Source organism: Bactrocera tryoni, chromosome 1 (genome assembly GCF_016617805.1).
Source record: "Bactrocera tryoni isolate S06 chromosome 1, CSIRO_BtryS06_freeze2, whole genome shotgun sequence".
Taxonomy (NCBI): Eukaryota; Metazoa; Arthropoda; class Insecta; order Diptera; family Tephritidae; genus Bactrocera; species Bactrocera tryoni.
Window position 1 is genome coordinate 19,582,414 of NC_052499.1, and position 21,450 is coordinate 19,603,863.

Genomic DNA, 21,450 nt, shown 5'->3' on the forward strand with positions numbered 1-21,450 from the left:
TCTTATTTCAAAAAAAAAATATTTCGAAACAATTAAAAAAGATAAGAAAAAACTTAAAATTTAAAATAATGTATACTTAAAATTTACATATTTATTGCACGAATAAACTATTTTGGTAAAATTAATGAAATAAAATATTTTAAATAAAACATAGAAACTTAAGTATTGGAACACAAAATAAAAATAAATAATTAAAAAAAAAAGATTAAAAGCATATTACAAAAAAAAAACTAAATAAAATAAATTTTAAACAAATCTGAGTTTTAAAAACAATAACTTTAAATTTTTTTCTAATAAAAATAAACATTGAAGATTCAGTATTTGTACAAAATTTAAAAAAAAAATACTAAAAAGTTTCAAAATACATTAAAAAATGATGAATACAAGAATTTTTAATAATTAAGGATTCCGAAATCATTAAAAAATTATTTTTGCTAAAAAATGTTAAAAGTAAAAATAAAATTAATTCTAAACAAATTTGATTTTTAAAAACAATAATTTCAAGATTTTTTTATTATAAAATTAAGCAATGAAGATTCAGTATTTGCACATAAATTAAAAAAAAAATATTTTTTACTAAAAAGAGCTAAAATATACTAAAAAATTATTAAAAAAAAATTTGTTATTTTACTACAAAAAAAATATTTTTTTAACAAAATTTATAAAAAATGGAAGTGGCCATGGATTATATCAAAAAATATTTAAAAAATAATAATAAATAATGAATTCATAACTAAGAATAGTTATATATAATATTTTACATGAATTTAAATTATAATTAATTTTTTTGATAAAATTTTTAACACATTCTAATAGTCAATTTAGATAAACAGATAGCGGTCACGTCAGGAGCAGCACAAGGATCCATCCTCGGACCAGACTTATGGAACATTAGCTATGACGCTATATTAAAACTAGAAATGCCAGATGAATCGTATTTAAGATGGGACACCGAAAGTCGCGGCAGATGGACGGCCAGGCTTATAAAAGATCTAGACTCATGGACAGGCCGAAAATTCGGAGAGGTAGATTTCTACACAACCCAGCTGTTATCCGGTCACGGGTGCTTCAAAAAGTACCTCCACAGAATGGGAAAAGTCGAAGAGCCGTCATGCCTATATAACGACGCGACAGAAGACGACGCTGAACATACATTCTTCGAATGTGCGCGCTGGCAAGGAGAAGGCACCGCTGTAGAGGACCTGGTTGGCCCAATAAACGCGGACAATTTAGTCAGCGTTATGTTGGAAAGTGAAGAAAACTGGGGCATCATCAAGAAATTCGCTGCACTCTTGCTACGCAGCAAAATGCGGGACCTGGACGCAGGTGCGCAGATGTAAATCTCTCAATGAGAAAAATGGAACGCCACCCTGAAGTAATGCAAACGCGGTCGCGGTGGGCGACGGTTCCTTAGAGGGGGGTTTTTAGTGACCTGCAAGTGGCACATACCGCTGCTGTGACGATAGCACCGACGATGCGGAAGGCATTTTCCACCCCTTCGCCCGCAAAAAAAAAAAAAAAAAACAAAAAAAAAAATCAATTTAGATTTGTAATATTAATACACTTTTAATATTTTTTAAATTTAATTTTATAAAAATGGAAAATTTAAGTGACTATGTCTTACATAAAAAATTTAAAAAAAAGTTAAATAATGAATTGTTGATTATTATTTTTTTTTTTGTTAAAATGTATAACAACTTTAAAAAATATTATACATTTTTTTCCAAATTTTACCAAAAAAAAAAATTATTTAAAAAAATTTTTTGATTTGAATTAGATAAAATACAGTGTAAATTAAGAAATAATATGTTTGATATAAAATATAAATATTTAAAATTTTATTTGTAAGAGTTAATGACAAATTGAAATAATTAGTTCAGACTTAGTGAGATAATATATTATAAGAAAATTTTATTTTTTCATGATAAATTTAACATATAATAATTTTTAAATAAAAAAAAGTATATAAAAATTTGTAATAAAATTTAAAAAAATAAAAAATTTGTAAAAAAATATTAAAAATCATATAAATTTAAAAAAAAATATATGATAAGATAAAAAATTCACACATTTTTAAAATTTTTCATATCAAATTGAAAATTTAAAAAAATTTCAATCACATTAAAAATAAAAAAATTAATTTTTTTAAATATTTCTAAATTAACTCCTAACAAAAATTAAATAATGTATTAATAACAAAAAAAAAATATTTTTTTAAGAATAATTAATTTCTAAACTTTTGAAATTGTTATAAAATTATTTAATATACTACTTATGAAGTATTAAGATATGTTAATTAATAATCGTTTAAAATTTTAAAAATATAATAACGTAAAATTTTCATTAAATATAATCATATATGAATATTTTTAAAATTCAAAAATTTAATAAATTTTTAAAATGAAAATTTAAAAAAAAATTTAATATTTTTAAGACATTTTTGCAGGATTGCTAAAAATTAAATAACGTATTAATTAAAAATTGAATAGAAATAAAAATTAAAAGCAAAAATTTATTAAAAAATAAATAATCTATTAATTAAAATTTAAAAAATTAAAACTTATAGAGAGAAAAATTTAATTAAGTTAAAAAATCCAAATTTCAAACAAAATAAATAATTTTCGCTTAAAATTCTAAACTTATAATAACGTAACATTTTCATTAAATAATATTATATAATTACATATATTTGCACAAATCATTAGCAAATCACGCATTTTCGCGCATTTTCACTCACTTGAATTCACTTATTCAGCAAATGTGAGCACAGCTCACAATCACCTAACTGATTGACTAACTGACTCATCACACTCACTTAGCAATGTATGTATGTTTGTATTGCACGCAATCAACCAATAATACAGGCATTCAGCTTATTTCCATTTCTAACTCGTATAAACCGCACACTACCTGCCCTCGTGCACTGCCCCGTCCTGCCCTTCAAGCTGCCAATAAAGCGGCCTATTGATTGCGCCGCTCGTGTAGCTAAATGTGCCATGAGCAAACTCGTGTTGGCATAAATTAATCGTACAAAAGCTTTATGGCTTGATATTTATAAATTGCTCTTATTTGCTAACAGGTGAGCAATGTTTGCGAAACAAACGCACACACACACGCACACATAACGAGTATGTGATTTTGACAAACAGAAAAGCAGACTTGAGGGAAAACGCGTTAATTATGCTCGCTGTGGCTTAGAATAATTAATGGAACATGTGAATATATAAAGTGTTCATTTATGTAGCTAATGATGTGGCTGTGAGACGTTTAAATAGTGAGTAACGTGGAATTATGCATGTAGTAATGCATGTACATATGTATACCATATATGATGGAGCTGCCATATTGCAGTTTGCGGATGAGTTATTTTTAAATACAAATTATTACAATCAATTTCTGTAATACTTTGAAGAAAAATCTCGAAAAGTGCAGATATTAAAAAAATGCTGTTATAACGGTAAAAAGTTAATTTTTTTTTTTTAATATAAAATTCAAGTGGAATTTCAAAAAATATGTGAAAAAAGCATATTCGAGTTGTCGTATTTTGATTAATAACTCTCCTTTAATATAAAAAAATTTTATTGTTATTGTTGTTATGAAATGATGTTGCCATATTATAAAAAATGCACAATAAAACTTGAGTAAGTATCACAAGGTGTTATTTAAATCAGTATTTTTAAAACATTAAAAAAAATGTAGCAAGAGTTGCCATATCGTTAAGAATTATATTTATTTTTAAGAAATTTTTAAATTTTATAATGATATTTTTGTTGTAAATTGCGACATCATTCAAAGCTATATATTATTTTGTTATATTGCGTAAAAAATAGTAAATAGTAAATATTATATGGCATCACAAGGTGTTGCCATATCGTAAAAATGCACAATGTAACTTGAGTAATTGCAATATTGAAATCAGTATTTTTAAAACATAAAAAACGTTGTTGCAAGAGTTGCCATATCGTTGAAAATTATATTTATTTTTAAAGATTTTTAAATTTTAATATAATTCTAATGTTTATCTTCTTTTGTTATATTACATAAAAAAATTTAAATATTATATTCTTTCATAATATTTAAACAATAAAATAGCAAAAAAATCGATTTAACTTTCAAACGGTTTTTATAACAAAACTTTGTTTTTTAAATATACAACTTTTTCTCTCGATAAGTTTCGATATTTCTATTTATCACAAATTATTTTGGAATTCAGAAATAAAGCTAAATCGAAATTGCTTCACATTTTTACAAAAAAAATAAAAATGATTTAAAAAAAATTATAATATTTCTCAATTATTTAACCTTTATTCTCAGAACTCAACTGTTGTTTTGCAATCATTGCAGCTCTATCAGAATCGTTACAACATTTAATCAAGAATTAGAAAAAAACAAAAAAAAATTAAACATCACAATAATAAAACTTTACACAGTCTGGCAAGCTGACGTGAAGCCATCTGCGGCGCACAACTCTTGAATGCCGAACTAGGCAGGCACGTGGGATTAGTTAAGCTGTATTTGTCGCAGTCGGCGCACACTTCGCTGCCAACTAACGGTTAAGGCCAGCTGACAAAGGTTTAGTTAGTTGATTTTTCGTTTTTTTGGGAATTTTTATGACTGCAGGAAGCTTTAAAACGTTTACTCGACTAAATCCTACACAGCTTGGATGCCTGTGACTACAAATGCATGCGCGGTAATTATTGTGCAAACTTTCCTTTTCTTGGGTATTAAAAACAACAGTGGGATGTCATTCACTTTGAAAGGTGTGGCTTAAAATAGTTATTTCTGTTGATTAACTAGAAGATTTACATATTTGTTGTTTTGAGAAGAAAACACTGTTTATGTACAATAATATAAATGTTGCTTTAAGCGTTGAGGATTAGCAAAGCGGTGAATCGAATGAGTAATTGGTAAAGAAATATTTTGAATGACAACTACGGGAAAGTTAAGTGTTTAGCTTTAAAAATGTTTCCGCAGCATTAAGCGAATCATAAAAGAAGTTGGTATAAATGCGATATACAGGCTTAATGAAGAAGAGATAGGAAATTATTAGTTATGGCATTTCAATGAGGCATAGAGTTACGCTCTTTTCTCGCATTAAAAAATTGCTGTCTGTATACACGAGAACTAAAGCCTTAGTTTATGAGGTATACATCTGAAATTTTGCAAACCTTCTTTACTCCCCTAGAAGCTACTCATTTGTTGGAGCTGTCGATATCGGACTACTATAGCATATAGCTGCCATACAAACTAAACGTTCGAAAACAAGTACTTGTATGGAAAACTTTTTCATTTGACGAGATTTCTTCACGAAATTTAACATGGTTTATTTTGAAAAGCAGTAATGCAATTTCCGAAGAAATTGTTCAGATCTGACTACTATAGCATATAGCTGCCATACAAACTAAACGTTCGAAAACAAGTACTTGTATGGAAAACTTTTTCATTTGACGAGATTTCTTCACGAAATTTAACATGGTTTATTTTGAAAAGCAGTAATGCAATTTCCGACTAAATTGTTCAGATCTGACTACTATAGCATACAGCTGCCATACACGCTGAACGTTCGAAAACAAGTACTTGTATGGAAAACTTTTTCATTTGACGAGTTATTTTCGCGAAATTTGACAATGTTTATTTTGAAAAGCAGTAATGCAATTTCCGAAGAAATTGTTCTGATCGGACTACTATAGCATATAGCTGCCATACAAACTAAACGTTCGAAAACAAGTACTTGTATGGAAAACTTTTTCATTTGACGAGAGTTCTTCACGAAATTCGACACGGTTTATTTTGAAAATCAGTAATGCAATTTCTGAAAAAATTGTTCAGATCGGACAACTACAACATATAGCTGCCGTACAAACTGAACAATCGAAATTAAGTGTAGGTATGTATGAAAGCTTTTTGTTTGTGAAGATGCAAAGATTTTTTCTCGTTATAAAAACAAATTTAAAAATCTTGTTTACCGTTCATTAATCAAATATATTTATTTATTTCTATTATATGCACTTTTTTTATTTCCAATAGTTTTGTAACAATCCATATGCCACAACTCACATCAGGTTTGCTTGCATAACACGAAATTGAAAAAGGAATGCATAACCAAATGACAGTAATTGCATTTACGTAATGAAAATTTTACATTGAGTTTTATACATTAGTGCTTAACAACAAAAACAAGAACCGCATCGTTGTACTAAATGTTAGGAATGACAGCGAATATGAACGAACAAAGAAAACTACGCGCCGATGACTTGCAGTCGCGTATGACAAATGGAATTTCTCTGCAGTTTGCTGTCATTTTCTATTTTATTGCACTTTCCCAAATGTGGGCGCACAGCAAATCATGAGTCAGGCAATTTTCAGAAACGGTATGTAGGAAAAAAATTTTTAAATTCTCTTCTTTAAGCAAAGAGCGGCAAAACGACTGTTGCTTCTTGCTACTTTCTCCGAAGGCAGCCAGCAGCGAGTTAATAAAACCAAACACAAAATTTGTATGTATATATACATATATACATATATGTATGTATATATATATATATACAATAGAAATGCAAAAATGTTAAATACACAGCGTGACCATAATAAATAATATAACTATACAACTATATAAAATACAACAACACTAACAACAATCGCCCGATAACGGCGATTCAAATATGCAAAAGTTGAGAATTAATGCAAACAAAAATGGGGAATCAGTAAACGAGAAACGTGAAAGCGAACTACAAACGAGGGGTACAACGGACGGCCACGTGTAGCGTAACAAGCGCAGCTAAATTAACATTACGCAAATGAAATTTACATTTCAAGCCAACGACAATCGCGGCGTACAACAAATGCATTTCACCACACAACAGCGCGGAATTGTAAGCACGCCAAGCCTAGCTGGCGGCTAGCTCTCGATATTATGTAGATGAGCTTGATGAGCGCGCTTATGTAAAATCAGTTTCACACGCTCGTATGCCGCTGGCATATGGTGTCGTACGCGTGCTAGTTACGTATACGCCGTGGCATGCCGCGTGCGGCCACCCCTAACTAATTAGTTGCTTGGTTGTTGTAACACAAAAACACACGTACATCAACGTGCAACTTACCGTAATTTATAATGCTAGATGTGCCACTGCCATTTGTCGCAGCGTTGCCGGGCGTCGTTAGCGTTGACAATAATGCGTTGGCTGTGGTATTTGGCTGGCGGCGTATTTCCTTGAGATTTGCGCGTATTTGGCGCGGCTTTTTCTCAGAACAGATTGTGGGCGCCATGGTAGCTAAGCTTCAGCTGTGTAATTTAATAATTAAAATCTGTTGTTGTTGTAACTGCAGTATGTCTGCAAAGAGAGTTGAAAGTAGAAAATATTCATTGATGAGTTGCGTTTAGAAGTTGTTAAAGATATTCAATTGAATTGATATTGTTTGTATATAAATTTTTTTATTTATTATAAATACAATTAAAAATAGATTTGTTTAAATTTTTTGCAAAATAGTTTAAAAAAATATAGATAAAAATATAAAGTACTTAATTTTGAAAATAAATGTATTTTTAATTAATTAATTTAATGGATTAATTTAATTTAATTTAGTTAGCTTAATTTAAGTTAATTTAATTTAGTTTAATTAAATTTAATTTAATTTAATTTAATTTAATTTATTTTATTTTATTTTATTTTATTTTATTTTATTTTATTTTATTTATTTATTTTATTTTATTTTATTTTATTTTATTTTATTTTATTTTATTTTATTTTATTTTATTTTATTTTATTTTATTTTATTTTATTTTATTTTTTATTTTATTTTATTTTATTTTATTTTATTTTATATCATTTTATTTTACTTTATTTTAATTTATTTTAATTTAACTTAATTTAATTTAATTTTATTTAATTGGATTTTTTTTTTTATAAATTGTATAAAATATTATTTTTCTATATTTTATTTTAATTTTATTTTTTTTATTTTATTTTATTTTAATTTATTATATTTTATTCTACTTTATATTTTACTTTATTTTAATTTCATTTAATTTAATAAACTTTAATTAATTTTTTTGCGGTTGAGGAGATGAAAAGCCTTCCGCATCATCATTGCTGTCGTCACAGCAACGGTATGTGCCACTTGCATGTCACTAAACATCCCCTCTTAGTAACTGTCACCTACCCTGGAACCACATTTGCATTAGTTTAATTACATCTAATTTAATTTAATGTAAATTAGTTTATTTTAAATATTAATACTACACATTGTATAAAATTTTATGTTAATTTTTTCTATTTTTTTAATTTTATTTTTAAATTTAATTTATTGTATTTTTATTTTATTTTAATTATTTCACTTGTTTTTTTATTTCCAGTTAAAAATCAAGCTTTAGTCAAGTTCCAAACCACTTTTGACACAGCCACGCCGTCAACCCACACATAAAACCTCAAATATTTTTACACCGTGACAGTATGCCACACGTGCCTGCACAAAATTATAATACCCCATCCATGTAAAGTGAAATTAAAAATTAATACTTGTAAACACGCTCAAGAGAATGCTCAAAATGTCAGTGAGCAGCAAGCAAGGGGAAAAGCAAACTTGCAACACACACTTAAGTTTTGAATGAAATATTAAGTAGCGGTATTTTACAGTAGCTGTATATTTTCTCAGAGCATTTGTTGAAGATGTCGCTCGTTGTTGTTCTTTATATACACAAGTATTTTCTCGTAGGTGGAATTGCTTGATTTACTTTCTGGCAGTAAAATAAAAGTAGGACAATAATTTGTTTGCTGTTAAGACGTCGCCAATTTAATCGAATGGTAAAAGTGTTGACAGTATATAAGTATAAATATATATATACATATATGTATATATATATACATATATATATATATATATATATATGTATAAAGTTATTTTTTCTGTTACATGCCAATGATCTGCAGGTTATGCCGGTCAACCAACTAGCAAAAGTTGGTCATTAAATTTCAACAGCAGTACCGGAAGCAGCTGAAAACTTGTGATATCCAAATGCACGCGCAGCAAAAATGCCTGGTAAACCTGGATCAAACAATCAACTAAGATATAAGCGTGGAATTTTTATTATTTGTATTTCCTTTTCTAACTGCTTCTTAACGAGAAATTAGATTATTCACACTCGTGTGCACTTAAATCGTCGACTTTTGGACACTGAACAGATAGACACACGCACACCATGCATTTATATACTTACATACATATATTAGCACTCTAGGCCAAAGCATTCTAAACATTAAAGGGCAAAGCAAACACGCACAACAATAACAATAATATAAACAACAAAGTACATGCTTGTATATAATACATATATAACTGTATACTTGTATACACATACATACTTACATATATACAAGTTGAGCAACTTGGCCCAGAAAAGAAAAACGAAAACTCTTGAAGTAAACACATGCAGACATACCCAAGTGTAAATTTGTATGACGAACGGAAAACGACGGCACGTGTAGCGTCTGCAATTACATATAATAAAATTTAAAACCAAGTAAGGAATGGCTAAGTTCGGGTGTAATCGAATATTTCATACTCTTGAAACTGGCATAAGGTTTTGTAAGTTATGTTTGGTGTATGGCAAGTTTTCACACGATATTAACCATTTTAGGCAAATAGATGCAACGTTATTGGAAAAACAAGCTCCCTCAGTTTTATAACTCACATATTGACCGTTATTTCACGCACAAAGTCAACTGGAAGTTCGAAAATCTTTCTATTAGGTACATGGGAGCAAAATTTTTGTGCCGATTCGACCAATTTTTGGCATACCAGACTACTATTATTAGAATTTTCTCCAAATTTTAATAGTATATCTCACATATTAATCGATAAGATGTATGGAATTGGAACTCTAATATTCCCTATATGCGAACTTGAAAAGTTTTAGTCCGGTTTAAACAATTTTTATTTGACCTCTTCTAAGCGCACTATTCGGACAAAGTTATATCCCGAAATATTGACTGTTACTTGATTTGCATACAGGAAATTGAAAGAATCATTTGGAGTTTAAAATTGGGTTATATGGGAAGTAGGCGTGGTTGTAGTCCGATTTCGTTTGTTTTCGCATTGGAATATAGGAACGAACGATTAATTAATTAAAAGTTGAGGCGGCAGGGCCGTTTCGTTCCTAGTTTTGAAGGTTTTCGATGCGTTATTATATATATGACTATAAATCGGAGATCGGTATACTAAAAATACCTTGGTTTGTATTGTACGGACTTATTATGTCGTATACTACAGTAATCTCGTATCGCATATCGACCACAAGTGTCTTGGGAAGTAGGGGCGGCAGCGGAAAGTGTTGCCAGAAGTAAGCAACTTCCCTTCTACTTCAGGCCACAAAGGCATCGAGAGCAATGAAATAGTGGACGACATTTTCCAAGAATGTGGTACGGCTATCATCCGAAAACGTGAAAAATATTGGGAAACCCATAAATTGTCTATACGACGATCTTGACAGAAGCATGGTAAAGTAAATCAAAACCCGCTGGAACGAGCTACCTGGGCGCAAAACTTCAGAAGTAATGCGCAAAAAGGGAGATTGGAAGTACACAAAATTCTTATTGGCACTCGATAGAAGAGACTGGAACACGATCGGAATACTAACTGGTCACTGTCTGGTGGCGACACACGCCCGCAGGATGGGCCTGATAGATCGAAAGGACTGCAAGAAATGCCTAGAACAGGTCACCAAAGAAACAATGGAGCATCTCTTGTGCACTTGTCCCGCATTGGCAAGACTACGCTGTAAGCATCTGGGGACCCCACAGATAGTAAGGCGCATAGTCTATGAAAGATGACTTTTAATGTAATCTATAGTACCACTGGAGTTAAGAAACATCTCTAAACCAAAGCTAACCGAGGCTCCATTGTCGTGTTTTTATTGTCGCTGTGCTTAAGGTTATCACGTATGCTTCATGGCTTTGCAAACACTCGTTCCTCGAACATTGCAACATGGCATGTGGCAATGGTTGTTGTGTTATGATAACGAGATATACTAAGCTTTGCCTGGCATGTTATGATAAGACATACACGCCTCTACGTACACGTACATAAGTATATACTTACATACATACATATGTCTGTACAATGAGGGACGTACATGATGTAAGGTTAAAGATATGCGCCTATTAGCTTTAATTAGTTACGGTGTGCAAACTTGCCGATTTATTGCTTTTCATAACTGTGGTTGCTGTGGTTTTTGTCCTTTTGCCACCTACCTATCCCCTCCTACCCAGTAATGCGCCTTTCATGTGCTTCGAAATAGTTGTTAGTCGCCCTTTCACTTGCTTGGAACGCATGTGTCTTCAAGCAGTAATTCCAAATCGAAGGCAGCACATAAAATTAGGCGTAAAACCCCAGAAGTCATTGTGGCATGAAATTGAACATAGACGAAGACGTAGCGACATACATACATACATACATATATTTTGCAAAACGAGCTAGTAAATGGCACGAAACTGCTATAAGCATTTCTAGTAGCTGAACCAACAAAGCGACAAGTATTTGCGCACGTGTGTGCGCTCATTACACGCGCTATCAAACAGCAAGCCTGCCAGCCAGCCAGCCAACCAGCCAACCAGCCTACCCGTTGTAAGCGGCGTGTGCAGACCCGTTTAGCGGGCCATATGCTTATTGTTATGCCCAAAACGCGCACTGGTTATATTTTTTATTATCTATATGTATATATATATTTACATATATATGTATATATAAATATTGTATATGTGTGTCTGTGTTTGATTGTTTGTACACAAACCCACTTGAAGTTTTATTGATCTTTTTCAATGCGCTTCGTGAATGACGACAACAATTTTTGTTGTTGTTGTTGTTATTATTATTATAATGTGTGATTCTTCTTTCATTTTTCTTGTTTATCGCGTTATTTGGCAATCGCAGGCAATGCTAGCTGGCATTGTCGGCTTTAATGCATGCCTGTATGAGCAAATGTGTCTTTGTGCGTGTGTGAAGGCAAATAATATTATTTTATGCGCGCGCGTGTTTATTTACGAGTTTCTTCTTTATTTTCATACGCTTGCAACATATTGTTACAGAGTATAATAGTTTTGTACGCCTGACGGTTGTTTGTATGATGAGCAGGGTGTCGAGGCGAGTTGAAATCCGGGTGAATGTCTAACCGTCGGTCGGTCGGTCCGTCCGTCCATTTGTCTGTCGTAAAAGTGAATGAGTGTCTGTCATTTGTGAGTAAAAGTTGAGATAATTTTTTCCTTGGACGTTGCATCTTTGTGGTTAAAGAGTCGGATGAAAACACCTAAAATGGTATGGTTAGTGAGATACCTTAAGGGGTTATATAAGTTTACGGATTTCAAAAAATCGACTTTTTCATCTTATCTTCTAAAATTCTATACCTAACACATAAAGAATTTTGTCCTTAATTTTTAAGTTGATCCGAGTAATAGTTTCGGAGATACAGCCTGGAGAACTTGTGCGCTAGCTAGGCTAAGTGCGCCGTCTTTAAACGCGTTTTTCTCGAAACTGTGTGTTTTGAATTCGGTAGGCAAGATTTCTCGAGAACTACTCAACCGATCTTCATGAAATTTTATACAGGTCTTTGACATAGAATTCTTAAATACTTGGACACAGGATTTTTTTAGATCAAAAATATTTGAAAAAAAAATGTCGCGAAATTTTCACTGAAATTGTCATTTTTTGTAAAAATGTCTGCTAAAAATCCAATTTTCAGTTTTTTCCTTTCGTCCATGTTTGAAGTTAAGATTTTTACTAAACACGTATTTTTTCACTTTAGATGATCCTGTAAGGAGTTGTCCTGCCAACGCGTTCACAGGAAATGGTGCCGCCATGGCCGAGTTTAAAATATTTTTTTCCAAAAATTTCTGAATTTCTTTGTCATTAGTGTATATTTTTTATAATAAAAAATTCTAATAATATTCTATGTAATAATAATTAATTTATTATTGAGAAAAGAATTCTTGAAAAAATGCTGTTTCTTACTCGAGAAAACCCATGTTACCCCTTGAAATACAGTGAAAAGATATCATGCTATGTGTAAAAATTTTTTAATCATTAAATGTCAAAGTTTTCTCAAAAAAAAATATGGAAAATTCGTTTTTTTCGGTCTTCTAACTGTATATAACCCCTTTAGTTGGCTTTGAGCCTTGTAAGTTCCAAGAGCATGAAATATTCGGTTACACCCCAACTTAGGCCTGCCTTACTTGTGATTAATTTTTTTCCGTCAATTTTTCAACCTTTTGTTTTTGGTATTTTTTGTTTTCGTTGCAATAGAGGTAACGAGGTTATGCGCGTGTGGCTTTGCCGCTGTATGACTGCGTGACTGAAGGCTCAAGGTATTTTGTTTAATTTGTTCGCACACGACCGCTTAAATTTGGCCAACAGCTTGTCAAAATCGGCTGTTTGCATAGTCATTCTCGAGAGGCGGCTACTGCGTGGTGCTAATTAGAAGGTAGAAACAGATACATACAAGCATAAGTGTGTGCAGGGATATATACAAACTTAAGTATATACTATACAACATATAAGTATAAGTATCTGCATGTTGCGGATTAGATCTTCTTTGTTGTCAGCTGTCGAATGCTAAGCAAAATAAATGCATTATACACAAGTACTTATGTATGTATATCGTCGCTTAAATTGCAAAACAACGTAACATCCAAAAATCGAAATTGAGGTTTTCATTGCTTATGATGCACTACATCACATTACATATATGTACATAAATATGTAGCATAACATTTTCAATATTTAACCAATATGTAACCAATGTGTAACCAATATATAACCAATACATAACCAATATGTAACCAATGTGTAACCAATATATAACCAATACATAACCAATATTTAACCATTCTATAACCAATATATAACCAATTTATAACCAAAACTCAAATTTTGTTCTATTATATCGTTTTTCCTTTGCCTGTCAACTTATGAAAAGTGATGTTTCGTTATTTTGCATTTTAGGTGACGATATGTACATATGTATGTACATTTTAAAATTTGCTAGAACATCTTCGTTAAACAGTTGCCATTTTTAAACGTTATTATATCATTACTCTCGAACTAACGGAAACCTATCTGATCTGAAAATGCTGATTACTTGTACAAAACACAATACACGCGCGAGCCCTAAATTAGCATGAGTTACGATGACAAGCGTGCAAAATGCGCCACTGAGCGAACTTCATTCAAGATCGTCGTCGGCTGCTGCTCGGCTCCAATATTGGTTTATTACAACAGCAAATGCATGCAAACACAAATACACGATTTTTGTTTGCTTGTTTGTTTGTTTGGTGGCAATTAAGTTTGGCACAATAATTTATTGACGGAAATTTCGAGCCTAGCGGCGCATGGCGAGGCGGCGCTCGGAAACGCTGTTGCCAGGCGCACCTTCGGCAACAGTGCGCACACATGCAGTTCGCGCAGCAATTAGAAATGCTAATGAATGCACAAAAAGAAAAGCAACGGCGCATGTCTTCGATAAGAAAGACAAATTTTGAAGCAGCGAAGTAATAAAGCAATGGAAGAACACAAAAACACATACATATGTAACACATATGTACATATAAAACAAATAAGGAGGGGTTAAATTCGGGTGTGGCCGAACATTTTATAGTCTCGCAACGGACAAGCACAAAAGCGGGCATTTTTTTCCAATGTTAATAATATATCTGACAGTTCGCTATTACAACTTGGAACCACATATACGGTATTTGGGGACTTGAGTAATTCTGTTTCGACTTGGACAATTTTTGGTCATAAGGTGGCACATCTCAAAAACACTGTTCGTGCAAAGCTTCAGCTTGATTTGTACCATGTAATGTACATATGTATGTATATAAGTACAATAATCAGTTAGTATTATAAATTTTGTTACCTGCGAAGTCAAGATATTTTGTCTGATTTTGCACTGTAATGTAGAAATGTCAAGATAATCTTACATACCAATTTCGTTGAAATCGGTCGAACATGTGCCGAGATATGCGGTTTTACCTAAAAGTGGGCGGTGGCACGCCCATCGTCCCATTTGACAGCAGCTAAATCGTTTTCATATCAGCTCGGGTGTAAAATTGGATGTCACTGGTGCTTTTAGTTCTAGATTTATAGGACTTTTAGTAGTTTTTAACAAAACCGTTATGTGGAGAGCGGGCGTGGATATTTTCCCACTAACCTAAGAAAGGTTAAGGAAAGTTTAGTCCGTACAAATTTGAGTGAGATAGCTTTATTGGTATGGAAGATATGCGCATTAAACTTGCTAGGGGGCGTGGACGCGCCCACTTTTTAAAGATTTTCGAACCACCAGCCAGCTGTGACGGCTCGGACGGACGGACCGACAATCACACAGATTTCGACGCATCTTATCATCCCGGTCTTACATATATGTATACAAACAACCGTTAGTTGAACAAAACAGTTATACTCTGTAGCAACATGTTGCAGGCGCATAAAACAAACAAGACAAACAAACAAGATGGACGGGAAGTCTGTCAGGGCAATGAGAACAAACACAGAAACAATCGCAGGAAATGGCAAATTAGAAAATTGAAATTCACATAATTAAAGCGCTGAAAAGGTGTGCGCGTGTACGTCGTTTGGCGTCTTTGTGGGTATATATGTATGTATGTCTTAGCGTGTGCTTTTGAAGACGCTGTGATCAGACACCCACAACTTTGCAGCGAATACTTAACATACAGCACGGCAACAATAATGATGGCACAACAACAGTAATGATGGCACTAAAACAACAAAAAACAACAACGATTGTACGGTTGTGCAACCGCTCAAAGAGCGAGCGTTGACAAAGCGTTTCCTGTGAACTTAGCCGACCCAAGCGCGAAGTCGCCGGCACTCAGTTGGTCAATGGCGTAGCACTGTATGTATATGTATGTATGTGTAAGTATGCATGCACTCGTATGTGTGCGGTCAGTCTGCGTGTGTGTGTAACGCGCGTGTGCGCAATAATTTCAAGCAAAACAAACAATAATACTTATACATAATTCACTGGAAACGCTGCCCACCGGTGAAGTGGAGTGTAGTGTGGAGTGGACACACGGCAGCGGCGCATACGTATATTTATTTGCGCTCACATTTTTTCGAAGAAAAAAGTGCTAATTTCATTATCTAAGCACATGCGCATGTTAAAGCCACAATTGAGGCACACGAGCCTACACTCATGCATAGACCTGAAAGGGTACTTCAATTTCTGAAACTTTACGGCGCCTACCTATTGGCTGTTTTCACTCGACGTCTCTATAATCCGCTGCTATTGTTGTTTTATGCATGGAAAGTTTCGCGAAACATTTATGTTCGCTCGTTCAAATGATAACATTTTATTGCGGAAATACGCAACCGTTACGACAAGTATGAAGACCAAAGTTTGCTTTTCTAATAGAAAGTAATCGGTCACTGAGGCAAAACACCTGGCTGATTAGTCAGGAACAACAAGCAATACATAAAATTCGAAATATTAACAACGAAATGGTGTTTTCGAGAACCCACATCTGGCATATAGCGCCTCATACTACTCTTACTCAGAAGTACTACGATCGCATCGATCGGCGGCAACGCATTTGATCAAGGAATTTGCTACAGTACCGCGAGCTCGACTTCCGTCGGGTTGGAAAAATCACGAAAGCTTGTTGGATGGGCGGAGTAAATCCACTTTGCATCCAAATAAGAATACCAACTAACGAAAATTCCTCCTAAAATAAAGTGTGAATCAAAAGAATCCACGACGGTTATTCGAACTCCAGCTTCCGCTGAACGCTGTAATACACAGAAGCGCAATGTTGTGCATTTCGCTAGAAACATTTATTAGAAGTCCCACATTTTATCCACATATAGACGTCAGATTTACAAAAGAAAACTTGAACTAAGAAGACGCCACCGTAACGAGTATTCCAGCTTTCGTCAAAGACTTGAAACAGCACGGACTCAGAAGGGCTCAGCGAATGACCTATTTGACCGTGCGCAGATCTTAGTTACATTTATTAGGAGATCCACATTTTATCCACCTAAAAATTTTTACCGATGGGGTGATGCTTGATTAAATAAGAACACAGTAAAGTAATTGTCGTTTCGGTCATTTCGCTCAATTACTTCTTCCTACTTAAGCGGATTCATAGGAATTTTGTAAACGCTCTAATAGATCTCATTTGATAGAAAACGTACAACTCATCGGCTTAAGAATTTCTAGTAGTAGAAGTTTCTCCAAAGGACAGGTAAGTAAGAATTCGAACTACTCACATGAGCTCAATAAATGGCCAATTTGATCTCTGTTTGAGCTCGTAAATTTTCATTAGAAGACCTACATTTCGTTGATTTAATAGACTCTATCGAAGAAATGTGTTGTCTAAAAGACGTTTTAAAGTACTCATTGAAGCAAGAGGCCTAACTGGGAGAAACGGTTCCAAAAGTGCCAAAAGTTCTAGATGTGTTAGTAACGAAAAGTCGGACCAATAGCAACGAAGTTGAGGAAACTCCTACCAATTGCAAGGGAGATTTAATACAGTAAGACGTCAGAGATGCGTCGTTAACTTGTTGAACTTTGATACAGGAAGGAAGCACCATCTCTCACAGTAATTTCATTCCAACCTAACAATGTTGCGATCCCACTAAGAACCCAATATTTACAGATTAATAGGGCGACAGCGTCTTAAACAACCGTTGCAGCTTCTTATAGCTCGAAGTGTTGTAGTTGTAAGCCATTCAACGAGATTTTCTTTCACCGGAAAAGATTAAGTAAATCGAGCCTTGATTTAGGCCAGCGGAAGAAAATGTTTTGCAGTTCAGCAATATCGCAATGCATTAAACATATCCAAAATTTCAATTGGAAGTCTCTTTGGCTTACAGTTTCCAAACAAAACTATTTTTTTCTAAACGATTATTTTGTCGAGCTCTTCACTTATGAGCTATAAGTCATTTGCTCGATTAACAATTTTCATTTCAATATGCAATTTGAGAGATCACAATGAATGTGGAAAATGGCGATAGCTATCGAGCTCTTATCCACGGAAACTTACGTAGAGCAAACCAACGATTTTCAAAGCACTCAGTTCATAATTCCCCAGAGGAAAAAACGGTCTAACTACTACCGGCTGAAGTTTGTTTCTTAGAAATTATTTAAATGAAATGTACGCCAGTTCAATTTGTGAGTTGTCTTAATAAAAGGTAGAAATTACCAACCGTCTTATGCATTGGAACTACTGAGCGGAAAACTATCCATAAATATTTTTTTGGCAAACCAGCTCTCAGCATTATTTTATTGCCGCAACAAATAGGAGAAGGTGAACTGCCAACGTTTCAGCTTGATTTCTTTAGAATTACGCTGAAGTGTGCCCTCCTAGTAGTGTAAAGTCATACAACAGACCCTTGGTTCAGAGAAGTTCATTTCCACGGCAAGGATTTGCATTACTTTGTGGACTACTTCACTGACTGTCAACAGCTTGCGCAAAGACGACGCGCTCATGCACTCATTATGGCTTCGATCAACTGCCTAGAACAAAGTAGCAACTGCAAAGTGTAACAAATGCTCTGACAGCTGTCAGTCACTGAGATTATTTTGATGATTGTTATTTAAATTACACGTATTTATTTAAAGTGATTTGCATAAGTTTGTGCTGATGCTTTTAATTCACACCACTGACGACTGGCGGCAAACACACCCATACATACATACATATATACATTTGCATGCGTGTGTGTACGCATGTACAATGTCGAAAGCGGATGGCAACTAGGTCATTCTGAAGACACGTGTGTGCCATTAATGGCTCACACAATATTGCTTGCCTTCGACTTATTGTGTAATGCTACACAACTACATGCATGCATGTTTGTATATGTATGCGTGTGTTTGAACAATGGTGGACCTGCTGTTTACGTCTCTACTTACTAGTTGTTTCCCTTTCTCGTTAGCGTTTTGCTGTTGTTGTTGCAACCAAAGTCACAATATGCCATTGCTATTGTTATAATTGCTGCTGCTGTTATCGTTGTTGTTGTTTCCACATTTTCACACATACCGTAATAGGTAGCCGACAAATATGCGTCTCAGCAAGGTATTACATTCAGCTAATGAACCACATGTCGACACTTTGTACGCTGTAAATAGCACATACACCCACATAAACATACATAAAGACACACACACATTAACATACATGCAGACAGACACACATACACATAGAGTTGACTGATGTATGTGCAAATCAATTACAGTCGTTTAGGTTAGGTTCGGTTAAAGGTTATTGTCCCACAGAGATAAACGGTTACGGCTAAGTTTAGATACAAAACTGCCAGCGGAAGCAAGCAGGCAATAACTAAGTGTAAAAGTATAACCGCATAAGTTTACGATAATGAAATTGAATGCGTTAAGCAATCATGTTTGCAACACGCCATTCAGAAGGCACGCGTCAGTTTTCGTTTAACATTTAGTAGCATACATTTAGGCGTGTAAGGTAGGTGAAACGCAGAATCCATCGACCATTTTTTGATTTTTGACAAATTCAGCCATTTTTGTTTCGTTCATGCAACAACAACTAAATTTTCAGCTTAACAAATGCGAAAGTGCTTAGAATCGAGTATCAAGGAGTATTTAATATAAGAGAACTGTAATGTTTTCATGCCTAGTGACATGCCTGTAATTATTTTCGAAAAGTACTGAATTTTATTAAAAAAAGAAACAGCTTCCACTGGGCAAGCTTTACTATGCCTTTTTACATAATTTTCTCTTATCTAAAATCTTGCTAATAAATTCTAGAGCACGGCGGCGGTGACTTTGAACTATAAAACGCTGCGCAGCCAACTCAAAACTACGATGAAGCGCTGCTAGATGACTGACAAGGGTCTTATATTTTTATTAGATGCCTAAGTTAACACTGTTTGTCAATAGTTGGCGCCAGCTGTTAGACGTGATCTGATCTATCTATACTAGGAATAATGCATTTGTAACCATTTCCTTACAATAAAATCGCATATTCATTAAAAAAAAAAACAGCGAGAACTTAGTTGCGCACTTAATATTTAACAGTTATTATCTACAATTTTTCTTGGAAATTTCATTCGTTGCCATAAAAACCTATTTACATATACGTATAATAGACCGGAAACAGAAAAAGCCGAACAAGCGTTAAAACACGGTAATATTACCCAAAACTATTTCCAGCAAATTTTAACAACTCAGAGCTAACTAGCTCCGTCTTTACCGTTACGCATTTTATACTGAGAAAAATATTTGAGTATGCGTATTTTTCTTTCAAGCCTCCACGCGCAACACTTGCTCAGTCGCTCAGCAAACTGTTCACGATCTACGGACTCTGGGGAGCAAGTATATGTCTCCGGTCTAAAGTTAATGTTGACAAAACGTTGTGGGGTCTATTTAATATTCCTTTTGCTGATTATCGTATTTTTGTACAAACATACGTGTATATGTTAGTATGCATAATGGAAGACATGTGCATATTTGCCGTATCATTCGGTACACGCTTTTTCCCCTCCATTATTATTATGGTTAAGTAGTTACGTGCCGGCGATTATTATCGACGACAATAACGTTCAACGTAATTTAATTAAATTAATTACAGGCAAAATGCAAAATAGACACGATGATAACGCGCACACGTATGGGCAGAATTGTTGGAGTTAAATTGCATTAGTGGTGGTTCACACGCGCCACTAGAGTTAAGTATAAATATATATAAATATGTATGTATGTATATAGTTTTAGTTGTGTGTTGAAAAACAGTAGTTTTCCATACACAAGAACGTTTATCGCTTGTTGCTTGAATCTCCAACTTTATTCCATGAAAATATTTTAATATTTTCGAAAAGGTTTTGGGTTAAATTTTCAAATAGAAGTTTTCGTATTCTATCTAGATATATAATTTGCTCTTTAAAGCATAAGTGAAGGTTCCAAAATCACTAAATTTTTTCGAAAAACAGCGTCGCGTTAAAGGCTGTGTAACAATGCTTTCCAACTACCAGGATGAAACGTATTATTACTGGTGATGAGTCTTGGACCAAATATAGTGTCAAAGGTGAGCCGAAGCCAAAAAAAACATTGAAAGCAGATCAAAAATCAAGGTTATGTTCGATTATCGAAGTCTGAAGCACTCCGAATTCCTACCGACGGCCCAAACTGTCAACAAGGAATACTATTTGAGTGTTCTGTGTCGTTTGCACGAAGCTGTTAGTAAAAAGAGGCCGAAATTATGGCCCGACAACTCTTGGTTTTGGCACCACGATAATACACCGTCCTTTACTGCATTGATTCTTCGTGAGTTTTTCGCCAAATTTTTAATCAATATCGTGCCGTAACCACCGTATTCGCCTGAGTTAGTTCCGTGTGACTTCTGGCTCTTTAGCAAGCTCAAACGACCGCAGCGGGGAAAACGTATTAGGTCAATTGAAGACATTAAACTTGAGTCGCTA

General features: G+C 33.7%; 1 protein-coding gene across 1 annotated transcript in view; it reads right to left on the reverse strand.

Moving 5' to 3' along the window:
- LOC120782525 overlaps positions 1-21,450 on the reverse strand; it is a 52,075-nt gene that overhangs the window by 10,066 nt on the left and 20,559 nt on the right. Inside the window, 1 exon segment of the mRNA XM_040114835.1 lies at positions 7,098-7,328. Within this exon segment, the coding sequence (XP_039970769.1) occupies positions 7,098-7,263 (166 nt within the window). The 5' untranslated portion in view covers positions 7,264-7,328.